Here is a 14,688-nt window from a genome sequence, read left to right on the forward strand (position 1 = left end):
CCCCCGCCCCCCCGCTCAAGTTCCTGGCATGCAGGCCTGGAAGGTCTCAGGCCATGCCCGGGCTGAGGAGCTTCCCGGGAGCAGTACATCCTAAGGGCTCCCGGAAGGGGCTGGGGACGTGGGGTCAAGGAAACGTGGCCCCCATTCCTAACTCACTCTGGGAAGAGTTTATCTCCCCCTAAAAAGAGCGAAGTTCCAGAGCTTCCCAGACAATCCCAGGCCGCCCCCTGCTCTGCGAGGCGGTCTCCCACTCAGGTGACACTGTACCCCCCGAAGGGTTCAGAGGTGCGCATGCAAGACCCTTATCCTGACTCCAAACACTGCGATCACTGCGAGAATTCTGCCAGTCTGTCTCAGAGCGTCTCTACCAGCTCTGTAAACCTGAGTTTCTCCCACCAAAAGTCTCACAAACTATTCCAGGATATTTCCGCGCTTCAAAATGTGTGAGAGAGACAAGACACAGAGGACTGTCACACCCTGGGTGCTCATACTTTACAAAAACCAATAAAAAATGTCATCTTCCATAACAGAACACCAAGATCATTCAAGGAAACCACTTGACTTTTCAGAGCAGAAGGCAAGAAGTCCAAGTTTTAATTTAATCAGTTAAGTGAATCACTTTTAAAAAATTTAACATGGCGGGGGGGCACCTGGCTCAGTTGGTGGAGCGTGTGACTCTTGATCTCTGGGTCGTGAGTCTGAGCCCCATGTTGGGAGTAGAGATTATTTTTAAAAAATAAATAAAACACATGAATAAAAATAAAAATTTAATTTTTTAAAATGTAATATCTACATAAGTGCAAAAATAAATATGGCATAAATATCTAAACAGTTTTAAAAACATTTGCAATGAGTTAACTTGTAGTTAAATTTTAAATTATCTTTTAATACATATTCCCTTCTAAATGTAATATTCCACTTGACTGTTTCTATCAACAAAACACATTTTTCCTTGTATAACATAAAGGGAAATAATCATTTAGTATTTAGGAAAAAGCTAAATTTACCTTTCAGACATCATGAATATTTAAGCTTGTATTAAAACCAACCTAACAACATACTCGTCTGAATTAAATGCAAAATAAAGTATGCTTAAAATTAATTCTCTTTGGAAATGCAAAAATTAATAATTTTTAAAATCCTTAAGAGTGTTTGAGAGATCACACAGAAGTCAGAGATTAGGAAATATTATACTATGAGGAGTTCAGACCCCAGTCTCTCAGAGAGCTTTAGAGAAAACAGACCCTGTATGGAGTCCTGCAACTAAATAAAGGATTCCAAATACCGTCCAGCCCTTTCCCATCTGTCACAGAGCTTGCACGGTACCCTCACTGCTGTGCAGGTAAAAGACTAACGGAGGCTTTCTGCAGAATCTGCAAGTACAGGAAAGTATTAATAACTTAAGCCCCAGGTTTCCATAACTTTTATAACCTAAAACATATACCTGGGTGGTGGATAAACGGGTATTTGGTAATCTCTGTTCTTTTATTTACATGAAATATTTTTAAAATGATTTTATTTTAGAGAGACAGCGAGAGCGAGTGAGCATGTAGCAGGGGGAGGAGCGGGGGTGGGGAGGGAGAGGGAAGAGGAAAGAAGCCCAAGCAGACTCCGCGCTGAGGGTGGAGCCCGGCGAGGGGCTTGATCTCACGACCCTGAGATCATGACGTGAGCCGAAACCAAGAGTCGGACGCCACCCAGGCGCCCCAATATGTAAAATATTTTCAAAACAAAACCAAAAACATCACCCAATGAGCCCACTGACAAGAAAGATCTCTTCTTGCTCCCACAGGCAGGGGAGGAAAGAGGAATGGAAGAAATCAGTCAGGAATGGCAGAGGCAAGAGCAGCGGCCTGTGCCCCTCTGAGACTCTGGTGGGTGTCTGTGCCTGGGTGTGCAAAGATCCTGGCTGGACACGTCTTCACTGCTGGCCACCAAACACGAAGAGAAGGCTGCTCCAGGCAGAAGGAGGGAGGTCTACAAGTACCTACCACCAGGACAGACAGCCAGCACACGCAGGTGAGGAGGGAGCATAGGAGCTGTCCACTCCCAGTAGCCTTTTGATTTTTTAAAAGATTTTATTAAGTCATCTCTACACTTGATGTGGGACTCGAACTCACAACCCCAAGATCAGGATTTGCACTCTCCACCGACTGGGCCAACCATCCACAGCATTTTTTAAAGTGAATTTTTATCTGTGTAGAAAAAAGCCTTGGAAAGAAATACCCCAAATTCTTGGATGGCAGAAGACTTTTATCTTTTACTGTCCTGACTCTCTGTCAGTATGTACTACTTTTATAATTTAAAAAAGCATTTTGTTTAGGGAAAAATATTCTCTAGAAAATGGAAGCAAAAATCTTGTGACTGTGACTCCGACCGGGTGAAGAAATAGGCTTCCAATGATGCGAGGACTCCATGTAGGGACCTGAACACTAGGCAGCAGGGAACAAGGAGAAATGGAAGCATGGTCACGGCGGCAGGATAGGGGATAAGATTCTTCATGTTGGCGTATATACGGCTTCGAAGGCAAGAAGGCATCGATAACGTTCTAGTTCTTAACTGAATGGTGCGCATATTAGTAACTACTATATTTTTTATCATTATATATCCCTGTGCAGGCACTGTCGATAAATACGAAACGTTTATAGGTATGAAATAAAAGTAACAGATAAAAATACATCCAAGCACTCTAAAAGGTATTCCGTGAGGTCCCCGTGCTTCCAGGGCCCTCTACCAGAGGTAGTTACCAATGTGCTGGGGATGGGTCAATCAGTCTGTGTGTCTCCCCCCATGTCTCCCCTGCTTCTATTACACCATGTGTTGATGCTTGCTTCTCTTCACTAGGTCACAGATCTATGAAAAAGGAACCTGTGTGCAGTACCAACACACCCACGACCAATGAGACAGACACGACCTTTGCAGAAGACCTATTCAGGTCCTTCCGCAGCAATCAGAGGAACTGAACCCAGGGACGATGGGACACCACTGTCTCCCGTGGCAGTAACCCACCGCTCAACACCACACACCAGACTGATCCAAGGACCCAACCCGTCACTCCTGCAGCGTGAGATGTCAGGAGAAAAGCATGTCTGCGGGCATGCTCGAGAGCATGTGCGCGTGCCGCGTCCAGAAACACGACTAGAGTCTGAAACTTCGCACTGTCGGTCTGACTGGTTACCAGCACGGGTGCAGCACCAGCACTGATGGGCTGCACTCACTGTGTCTACGAGGCATCCTGCCACGGCGTTATTTCTAAATAAGACAGAGTGGAATAACTCAGAACAGAAAATAAATACGGGGATTGTAAAAATAAAGAGGTTTAAAGTGCTTCATGGTTTTAAGAAGTTACCATTGAATGGAAGGCAGAATATGCAAAAATCTAATCATTCAATATTAAGGACAAACCTAGAACCTATAAACATGTATCCTAATGGGCATCGGGTCCCAGGGACCATCACGTGCCAAGTTTTTAACGACAGAACATAAAGAACTCAGGAGTACCTTCCTTTCCCATTTCACTGACAACCAGTCACCTCTCGTGGTATCTGAGATTTTAACTTCTCAAAGCAATACCTTCATTGTGCTAGCTGATTATTATGATATTATGTTATTAAAATAACATCTGGGCTGCTGCTTTATAAATAATGTAGATTTGAAACCAGAAGTTCTTTAACTTTTAGGTCTTAGGAGCCCAAAGAATCATAAATGGATCGTGTCTATTGGTATTTACTATAGAAATTAAGGCTGAAAAAACTTACGTAGTATATGCCACGTGTAACTTATGGTAACTATATATTAACATAAATGTTTCATGAAAACTAACTTTTAAAAATATTAATGACACGAGCAGCATTCTCTTCCTTTTTGCAAACCTCTTTCAAGCTGACAGGAACACAGCAGACGGTGGCTCTCCCTTGTCGGCTTCTGCACTCTGTTGGCCGGGACAGCCTGTCTACGAAGTAGGTGAAGGAAGCCAGCCTCGTCCCCAGCAGCTGGGTGGGGGAGGGGACTCCGCAGCCTCCGCAGCCTCCTGCGTGTTCCTGATGCCACCCGGACCTTGTCAGGCAAGGCTTCTCGGCCGTTAGCTGCCGTGAGGGGCCTGTAACCCCGGTGCTGAACATTTCCGACTGTCCCACGGAGGCCCATTGCTCCGCCTCGAACCGCGAGTGGACCTTCTACGCAGGTGTGCTTCTGTACGCCACGCGATGGTCACTTGGAAAAGTCATTAAGCACCGCAGGTGCAGATTTAGGCCCTCTGAAATACTGACTTTCACGTGAGAGCCCAAAGCTCATCGTGAGCACAGATACCGTCAGCTGTTCTCCTGGAGGCGGCGGGCTCACTTCGTCCCGGAGGAGACTGTGCTGTGTCGCTTTGGGGGTCCCCACTCAGGCGCAAACCTTGCGCGCCCCCCCGGAGATGCTGCCGGCGCCTCCCTGTGCGGCAGAGGGCCTCCGGGAGCGCTCGCATCTCGTGACGCTGGATGTGGGAAAGACCAGCACCGCGGGGTCTTCCTGGGGCGACGGACACGTTCTGCAACTGGATTGTGGTGACGGCCGCACAACTTGGTCGATTTAATAAGAATCATTGAATTGTATGCTTAAAATAGATGAATTTTAGGGCATGGATAATATACCTCAATATATTTTTTAAAATACCTGTACTCAAATATAAAATTTAATTATAATTTTATAATATTGCTCTCTTACAGACATCATTAAGTGAAATTGCTATTACTGAACTCTGAGTGTGTGTTGGTCAATACCCAACTACTAGCAGGCTCAGGACTACAAAAGTAGTTTTGACCTCAGGGTCCCTTCAAAGAATTTTAAGAACCCCTAAGGGTCCGAAGACCACATTTGAAGACCTGCTGCTTTTAACATAAAGGGGAATGCAGGGATTCAAAAATGGGCAATGAACATTTCTCCAACGAAGACAGACTGTTCAAATGGCCAATGGGCACATGAAAAGATGCTCACCATCACTAATCATTATGGAAACAAATCAAAACCACAATGAGATACCACTTCTCATTAGGATGCTTACTATCAAAAATTAAGAACATACTAAGTGTTTGTGAGGAGGCCCTGGGTCCTTGTGCACTGCGGGTGGGGATCCAACATGGTGCTGCTGCCGCGGAAAATGGTATGAAGGCTCCTCAAGGAATTAAAAATAGAATCACCGTGTGATCCAGCAATTCCAGTTTTGGGCACACCCCCCCAAAATGTGAAAGCAGGGTCTTGAAGGTACATCTGCATACCTATGTTCACAGCAGCATCATTCACAGTAGCAAAAAGGAAACAACCCAGGTGTCCGTTGCTGGATGAACGGATAAACAAAATGCAGTACACACACGCTGGAACACGAGCCTACGAAAGGAAGAGTTCTGACACCTGCTGAAACACAGATGACCCTCCAGGATACGAGGACGAGCGAAATAAGGCAGTCACAAAAAACCAAGAATTGTATCATTCCACTCAGACTGGGCACCTAAAGTAGTTATGGGGCGCCTGGGTGGCACAGCGGTTAAGCGTCTGCCTTCGGCTCAGGGCGTGATCCCAGCGTTATGGGATCGAGCCCCACATCAGGCTCCTCCGCTATGAGCCTGCTTCTTCCTCTCCCACTCCCCCTGCTTGTGTTCCCTCTCTCGCTGGCTGTCTCTCTGTCGAATGAATAAATAAAATCTTTAAAATAAATAAATAAATAAATAAATAAATAAAGTAGTTAAACTCATGGGCAGCAGAATGGTGGTTGCCAGGGCCTGCTGGAGGGAGGAATGGGAAGTGATTGTTTAATGGCTACAGAGTTTCAGTTTTACAAGAGGGAAAGACTTCTAGAGACGGATGGTGGTGATGGCAACAAAGTGAATATAATCAATGCCATGAACTGTGTACTTAAAAATGGGTAAGATAGTAAATTTTACCTTAGGCTTATTTTACCAAATTGTATGTGTGTGTGTGTGTGTGTGTGTGTGTGTGTGTGTATGTGTGTGGGGGGGGGCAGGGACGGAGGGAGAGAGAACAGAAAGGGCGAACAGAAAGGAGCAGAGACAAGGTCTGGCCCACAGAGTGGGTGGGCACTATTGATAGCTGGCTCAATCAGAAACCCAAAGCAAGACACAATTTAAAGAAAATGTTACTTATGCTTTTGTAGACAGCACTTTATATCTTGATGATTCAACATAAATACACTAGAGGTAAAAATATGCCATAAACAAAATACTGGTGCTTAAAAGTGTTTCCATTTGGGGGCTCCTGGGTCACTCAGTCGGTTAAGCGTCTGCCTCAGCTCAGGTTGTGATCCCAAGGTCCTAGGATCAAGCCCCCATCAGGCTCCCTGCTTAGTGGGAAGCCTGCTTCTCCCTCTGCTGCTCCCCCTGCTTGTGTGTGCGCTCTCTCTCTCTGGCAAATAAATAAAATCTTTAAAAACAAGTTTCCATTTATATTCTAAGTACCATTTTGTTGTCAGTGGTCACAAATGCAAATGTATCCATTTGGGCAATTAATGATTAATCTGCAGAAATCTTTTAATAGAAATATAACTAACAACTTTTCTTAGGGAGAATTTTCAAATTAAGATATAATTCACATACCATAAAATACGCCAATCTACAGTGTATAATTTAGTGAGTTTTAGTACATACGCAGAAGGTACGCAACCATTTTCTTAGAAGGAAGACCCGTACTGCTCGGCTGCCACCCCCACCACCCGCTTCCACTCCCTCCATCCCTCCCCGCCAGGCTCCGAGGCCTAGACAATGACTATAACCCAGCTCCTCCTCTATAGATCCATTCTGGATGGTTTGTATAGATGAAAATGCACAAGAAGGGGCCTTTTGTGTCTGGCTTCTTTACTCGGCAGAATGTCCTCAAGGTTCATCCGTGCTGTGGGGTCAGCACTTATTTGCTTCATGGAAGCATAACATCCCACTGCATGGACAGACCACACTGTGTGTAACCATTTTATGATATGACGGACATCTGGGTTGTTGGCGCCTGTTCGCTATTTTGAACACTGCTTTTTACGTACAAGTTTTTGTGTGGACGTACATTTTCATTTCTCATGGAGAGACACCTAGAAGCAGAACTGATTGGGTCACCGGAGAGCTCTACCCTTTTGTGTTCTCGGGGCCGCCACACCGTCTTCCAGCAGCTGCACCATTTCACGCTCCCCCCAGCAGTGTGTGAAAGTTCAGTTTCTCCACATCTCGTCAAATGCCACAAACTCCATTTTATCTTTAAAAGTGACTTCTGTTGCTAATAAAGGGAACTTACATGGACTCATCTCAATTTAACACCACGCTTATAAACTGAAGGTAAGCAAAAACATTTTCATCCAAAAACTCTAACTAAGAAGAGATATGTTCTAGAACACCCAAAGAATCACCCATTCCTTTTTGTACTGTATCGCACTACTCCATAGAATAAACAAACAAGTATGGGCAGAAAAGGTAAGCAAAGTCTGAAACAAGTCATAGATTATGCCCAACCAAGTTGCAAAGAAGGCCAGTTGCCACTAGTCTCAGATTTCTCTGCAGAAAGCCCTGGCCACTTTCATCCCTGAAACCCAAGGTGAGCATTTCACTGGACTCAGGAGGGACCTCCCTTCCACTGTGATGTGGCCCTGGGCACCATGGGGTCCATGGAGATGGTGCCCAGTCCTTGCCCACGAGGCATATCCCGAGGATGCTGATCTGCAGTCCCAGCAACAACTTCACTTGTCTGTGCTTCTGTTGCTAAATTCTGGAAATAACTTCAGTGCTGTGACCCCGCGCACCTGGGCTGCGACCTCTGTGGCGTAGATGGATGGCGCTGCCTCTTGCCGGGGGGCCCCTGGCCAGTTCTGACCGCCGGCCAGGACTCTGAACCACAGTCTGACAACAGTGCACATACATCTATGCACACATGGACGTATTCGTCTCCTCCTCTTTAATCTAGAAATTTCAGAGGTGGATTGACATCATTTATGCCCATGTAATTATGGAAAAGAGGTATTCTGCTTAAGTTAAAATTCTCTGAAATATTAATATTTCAAATACCAAAACTTTTTTAAAAGTAGTTTCCATGCTCAGCGTGGAGCCCCATGTGGGCTTTTGAACTCATGACCCTGAGATCAAGACCTGAGCTGAGATCGAGAGTCAGGCATAACCGACTGAGCCACCCAGGCACCCCTCAAATACCAAAACTTTCAAAGAACTGTTAAGAGCTGACTTCCTAAAACATACCACACACTTCTCTGCATTCTCAGGGTGACCATGCTGCCCACGATGTAACTGGCAGCCACCCTCCAGAGGGCAGAATGCACATGGCTACACGCATGTCTACCTCCAATGAGTTTCCACTTGGCAGAAACCACAGTCCGCATGTAAATGGCAGAGGCCGGGAGCATGCGCCCTGAGGAGGGAGCTGACCTGGGTTCTGAGCCTGGCTCCTTGGCTCCCATGCACCCTCTGCACCACGTCATCCTGGGTGTAGGGAGAAGGTCCTTCAGAGCTTGCCCTCTCGGGAAGATGGGGCTCTACCGTCCCACACTGACCCCCCTCCCTGTGCCATCCACAAAGCTCCCGTGAGCCTCATCAAGTGCCTCTAAGAACTGAGGTCCACGACCGCTCTCTGCCCCTCAGAGCCTCCCCCTTCCTTCTGGCTTCACATCAGAATTCTGGATCCAGGAGAAAGAAGTCTGGCCTCCGGAGCAGAGAGTGAATATCGTATACTTTGTACCTTTAACCTGGCCTCTGAATGGTATGGAATGTGATATTGGTGGAAGAGGAGTGGATAATGCTGTCACAACATCTGGAAAAGAAGTACAGGAAGCTCTTGTGAAATTCAGACCGTACGCGCAGGCTGGGCCGGCGAGCAAGGGCACCCAGGGCCAGAGTGAGACTAGAACAAACACAGACATCTTCCTACCTGTCCAAGGAAAATGTGGGACTACAAGGACTACGCCCGAACTGCTGCCACATGGCACAGAAACCCTTATAGACCGGGCGTCCTGCTGCCCCTTCCGGGTCAGCCCTGTTCCGTTACTCTGCCGCCTGTTACAGCCACTTGGCTCGCACCATTCACCTTCCAGGAGCGAGCAGGCCTTGCTGCATTCAGAGCCCCTCCATTCCAAATAAACGGTGTACTTCGATACATTTAGCAAAAAAGTGGCAACTTTCCTTACAGAGGTGGGAAAATGTCTGCACCTGCACCTGAGGCATCTAGCCTTGGAAAGGGAACGATACTGTCTACATTAAATCTATGGTTCTGCCAGAAACCGGTGGGCCTGGAACCACAAGTGTGAAAATGGCGAGCCTGGCCCCCTCCAAGTCAGTCAAGTGAGGCAAAGACCCACGAAGGATTGATGCCACCACCGCCACTAATGGTCACGGTCTGGCCCCAAGAACAGCCTTGCACAGGTTCAGGGCGGAACCACCACCACAGTCCCGGGAAAAGCCAAGGCCACACAAGGCCCCTCAGACAATTACCTTTCATGAAGAATCGGCAGGTGGGACGCGGCCTCACCTTCCTGTCACTGGGGTCCTTTACTTCGCCCTCCTCCAGATCATCATCCTGAAACAGAGGACAACAGGATTTAAGAGGGAATCACCTTAACAAGAAAGGGGAGGTGGGAGGGGCTTCTACCATTAGGCACAGCTTCACCAGACCAGAAAGGACATTTTCACAAGAGTCGTGTCTTGGCCGCTCGGCAATCCATGTACATTTTCCCAACCTCACGTTCCTCGGCCAAAACAATGGGGCTATGTCGAAGCTTGCCTCCAAGACCGAGGCATTACAAAGGAACACCAAGTAAAAACACCCTGTGAAGTAGGTAAGGCAAGTACAAAGCAGGGTTTCACCACGTTTCCCTTCATCAGCAATGCTGGGCAGAAAATGGTGACACTTTAGATTTTTAATACTTTGTATGTTTAAACAATATTTATAGACCGAAATAACTGCTACCCTAGGGCCTCAGTCAACACTAGCCTGCAGAGACACCCACCCCGTCCCTCCATGGAGACTCCAACCCCAGGGGTCACCCACAGCCCAGAGCAAGTATGCAGCCACCCTGCTGACCTCTCTGTTGGGAGGTGCAAGAAGGATCTTCTCATTGCCCCTGTGTCCTAGCCTCTTCCAGGGCAGTCAACCCAAGGGTCACACAGGGCATGGTGTAGGGCGTCACTGGAGCATTTCCCCCTCTCCTGCAGCATCACCCTCATCCAAAGTACTGCCCAGTCCCACCTGGTCTGGGAGCCACTTCCTACCTGGTGCCCCACTCTCTCCAGACTGCCCACACACCCTCTGTGGTGAGCAGTGACCTTTCTGACCCCAGCCTGCCTTCTTCCTTCTCCGCTTCTGCTAACAGGCGGCTCGTCTCATTTTCAGATGGCAGGTGAGTCTCCTTCCTCAGGGCCCCCCCGGGTCCCTTCGTGACGGGTCCTGGCAGCACGGGTCACGGCCACCATGGGAGGTCTACCAGGCAGGACTGTGTCATGTCCAAGCACAGTGTTGGGCTTGTAACCAATGGTAAGCATTTGTGGAATGAAAAAATATGGAAGTCAAACCCTGGTTTACAATGACTTATTTTTAAAGCTTAGGTATTTGTATCACTTCTGCCTTGAAAATATTTACTTATTAGAAAAGCATTTTAGGGGCGCAGCTGGGTAGCACAGTTGTTTAAGTGTCCAACTGTTGTTTCGGCTCAGGTCATGGTCTCAGGGTCGTGAGACTGAGCCTCGTGTTGGGGTCTGGGCTCAGTGTGGAGTCTGCTTGAGACCCTCCCTCTCCCTCTGCCTCTCCCCACTGTGCACGAGTGCACTCTTTCTAATAAGTAAGTCTCAAAAAAAAGAGAAGCATTTTACATACTGAAAAGAACAGATGCTGGGAAGTAATATCCTTTAGGAACCAACAGAATAGGGGCGCCTGGGTGGCACAGCGGTTAAGCGTCTGCCTTCAGCTCAGGGCGTGATCCCGGCATTATGGGATCGAGCCCCACATCAGGCTCTCCGCTATGAGCCTGCTTCTTCCTCTCCCACTCCCCCTGCTTGTGTTCCCTCTCTCGCTGGCTATCTCTATCTCTGTCGAATAAAAAAAAAAAAAAAAAAAAAAAAGAACCAACAGAATAATTTATTTTCTTTGAAAAAGATTAAATAATTTATTCAAGGACTTTTTTAGGTCCCTAGAATGTATTCATCCTCTAACTGAAGTCTGTCCTCTTTGAGCACCAGCACCACCTCCCCACTTCCTAACCGCAGGACAATTTCCTTAGATCTCAGAGGACATGTGTTTCCTTCATACGAGGGACAGAGCACCGCTCTCCTCTGGTCTCCTCTGTCCTTAGCATCTTCTTCTTACGACTGTCCTCATGGTGATGATCACTATACTGACACCTTCCTGGGGTGTTTACATGAGCTCAAATGCAGAGCGGACTCGTCACTGTCATTAGGAAAACAAACTCTCATGAAAGGTTATAACCCATTCAAATCTCTCTGCTTCACTTGGAAATTAACGCACAGGAGTTGAGATGAGGAGAGCAGGTCCGCAGTCAGGACTCACAGTAAGTGCACCAGATCAGATGTAAAGATGTACTTCTGCAAAGCTGTGACTTTTACTACTTGGCAGAGCTGACAGGAGAACCACCCACCCATCTTGAGACTGGGGAGCAGTCATGTGAGCCATATAAAGGAGTTCTGTGCAGCTGCTGAAAATGCTCTGTAAACAGACCTAGCAGCTCAGGATAAAGCACCCGCGATACAACGTCCACCTGGAGAACACCCACTGGCCGCTGCCCCCCAGCCCCCACACCTGCTAGGATGGAGACTGACGGCTGTCCCTGGTGCTAAGCTGGGTTTATGGTTTCCCCTTTAATTAAAAAACAAACAAGAACAATAAATCACTCAGCAATATAATATCCCGAAATTTTCAACGAATCATTTAGTATGATGGCTTTTCAAGTGATGAAAAATTAAAATGAGTTGTTAAATCTTGCAGAGTTTCATGCAAACACAGATCAAGAAAGGGGATCTCTAAAGTCAAATTCACATTGCTCTGTTGTTTGTGGCTGTCACAGAGAGCGTGTAATGCACGTGGATTCTTTTAGATCACCTGACCACATGGCTGCACGCAGAGACAGCAGAGAGCGGAGGACAGGGAGAGGCCCTAGTGGTCCAGCCAGAAGCAAACTGCTGGGTCTATACATGGGAGAGTGTCCATGAGACTCTCCGTGACATCCACCCAGGACAGGCTGACACAGCCCCAGCATGCAACCTAGGGGGTGGGCAAGGCTCTCTGGAGTTCGCAGGTTGAAGGGACACCAGGCTGCTGGCATGCCCCCCTCAGCACTTCCTCAGGGAAACACACACACAGGGCATACCAGACTTTGATGGCTTTACAAAACAGGACTGGGGGGAAGGCCTGGGCCTGAAGCCTGACAGCGTGAGCATGGACAAGAGCCTCCACTCTGAGCCGGGCAGTCCTTGAGCAGAGCAGGTGGCTGCGCTCAGGGTGCTCCGTGCGCTGTGTCACAGACAACCCCAGCAGCGAGTGCTCAGGACGTAGCCGGGATTATAACGGAGAAGAACCCCCGAGATAATGTCTCCAAATACGAATGTCTAAGCAGCGTGGCTTAGATTTACTTGCCGCTCCATGCAGGTTTTTATTTTCCTTTAAAAAAAAAAACAAATAGAACAAAAAACAATGTGTGCATATTACTTCTCTGACAAGAAGTTGTTTCCACGACGGCAGCTCCTGCACTAAGGTGCCTCAGCAGTTACCACGTGAAGACACCATGTGGGGAAGCAGACAGGCACGTGCACCCGAGCAGAGGTGCCGCCCTGCTGCCCCCGGGGCCCACCATGATCTCCGCAGACCCTGGCTTCTGCATCTGCAAAATGGGGGTAACAATACCCAAAACCCTTAGGGCCACACGTGTTTTGGGAATTCAGAAACATTCTGGTTTTAGAAAGGCAATAGAAGCAGGGTCTGAAACAGGACCCTGAAAAGGACACAGTCGTCCTTCTGTGGGGAGACACGTGACCAGCCCCACAAGCAGTAAATATAGGACAAACAGCCTGGTGTCAACTGGGGCCAGGTCTGCCACCAGACGAGTGAGGAAACCCGCCCGTCCTCAGAGCTCCCGGACCCCCTGCTCAGGGTGAGGACTGCGGTGGTGCTCCCTCGCGTGCCTGTGCTGACCGAACAGGCTGAAGCACGTGGCGGGGCGGCAGTCCTTCAGGTGGCGGGTGTGGCACAGACTCTCTGCAGGCAGCTGCCTCCTGGGCTTCAGCAAGGCCACTAAGCATCTACGTGAGGTGACTGGGAGAGGAGCAGACATGACCAACACGCACGACCTGGAAGGAGAGGGGCCCTTACAGAGTGGAGACTGTAAGCCATGAGAGGGAGTGCGCCAAAGGGAGACCTTTTGTAGAAGATATGAGGTGCCTAGACATAGAAGGAACAGGTGGATCTGAACAGGAGAAAATATAAAACACCACTTGCAAAGAAAATGTTTCCAAGTACTTTTTATGTGGGTGGGCTTGAGCTATCACTTCTGACCAAGGAAGGGTGGGGTGGACTGTCTACTCAGATTGTGGCTGCTCCTGCTGTCCTGTCCTCTCCTGTCCTGCTGCACTGTCCTGCTGTCCCTGAGAGGCCATCCTACTGGTGTGAGAGTCATCGAAAGCAGGTTTGGAACAAAACACATAGTCCACCCTTTCCCAAAGGGACAGAACCAAATTCTATTGACCAAATAAATGACAAGGAAGGTAGAAAACCAAACCAAACACACGAGCAAAAGGAAGGAAGAACACACCAGAGACAGGGGGACTTGAGTTGGGAAAGGCAAAATCAAAGACCCCCAAATATGCATCTCAATGCTCCTCAGACCCCCATGGAAGGAGTGGCTCTGGCAAGACTCAGTGGGTGCAGGAGCTGGTTTTGGCGGCTCCACCCACTCTTCTGAGAGATGCAGAGGCAGAAACAAAGGCACAGGTGAGTTTGGTCTTAAGTGCGGCTTCCAGAACAGGTGAGAGACTATGGATTAACTAAGGCTCCCCAGGGCTTGGATGTCAGGGACCCTCGGCCCCCACTCCACAAACAAGCCAAGGTGCCGTAAGTAGTTGGCCCGTGCTGTGTGCAAAACCCAACCCCCACCACAGCAGCAAAGCGGCACTTCCAGAAAGGTATTTGTATCCGAAGGGTATTTTGGCAGCACACCAAACATAAGTAAAGGACACTTAAAATCTTAGTCACAAATTGTGTGGTTTAGACAAAAGAATCTTAAGGGTTTATTGCTCAAATTGATGTCACCATCAGGAAAACTACCAAGAGGGCAGAAAAGTCGGGAAGGCTGCGGGTGACCCCGCTGCATATCAGGTCACCTGTCCCAAAGACCCAAAATCTGAAAGGGAGAAAAAAGGCAGGACAGCGTATCATGACAGAAGTGAAAAGCACTCGGCTTTTTAGACGCTTACACTCAGCTGTTTTGGCAAATCAGGGCGGGGAGGCTATAGAGAGGAGGCAGGCAGCAGGTGTGCGGGGAGGATGGGGCAGGGACAGACTCTGAACAGGGAGCCTGCTGGGCACAGGAACTCTCAGGGACATCAGTGAATGCATATTTTTGAGGTGTAAGCCGAACTGCACATCTCCTCCTCATAAAGCATCCAGGCAGTTCACTTTTGACATGAGTGGGCTTCAAAGCAGCAGGCGAGA

At 48.1% G+C, this 14,688-nt stretch overlaps 1 protein-coding gene across 5 annotated transcripts in view; it reads right to left on the bottom strand.

Annotated features, from left to right (window-relative positions):
* The window catches only part of ZC3H18 (zinc finger CCCH-type containing 18), a 64,039-nt gene that overhangs the window by 36,254 nt on the left and 13,097 nt on the right, over positions 1-14,688 (bottom strand). For 4 of the 5 annotated variants that reach the window (XM_040633178.1, XM_040633176.1, XM_040633177.1 and 1 more), the window contains 2 exons: positions 9,468-9,552; positions 8,719-8,790 (listed from right to left, as the gene is read on the bottom strand). In XM_040633178.1, coding sequence (XP_040489112.1) covers positions 8,719-8,790; positions 9,468-9,552 — 157 coding nt within the window. The remainder of the gene's footprint in view (positions 1-8,718; positions 8,791-9,467; positions 9,553-14,688) is intronic. The other variant, XM_040633179.1, reaches the window with a different exon arrangement.

The sequence above is a fragment of the Ursus maritimus genome, unplaced genomic scaffold, assembly GCF_017311325.1.
Source record: "Ursus maritimus isolate PB19 unplaced genomic scaffold, ASM1731132v1 scaffold_19, whole genome shotgun sequence".
In the NCBI taxonomy this organism is placed as follows: domain Eukaryota; kingdom Metazoa; phylum Chordata; class Mammalia; order Carnivora; family Ursidae; genus Ursus; species Ursus maritimus.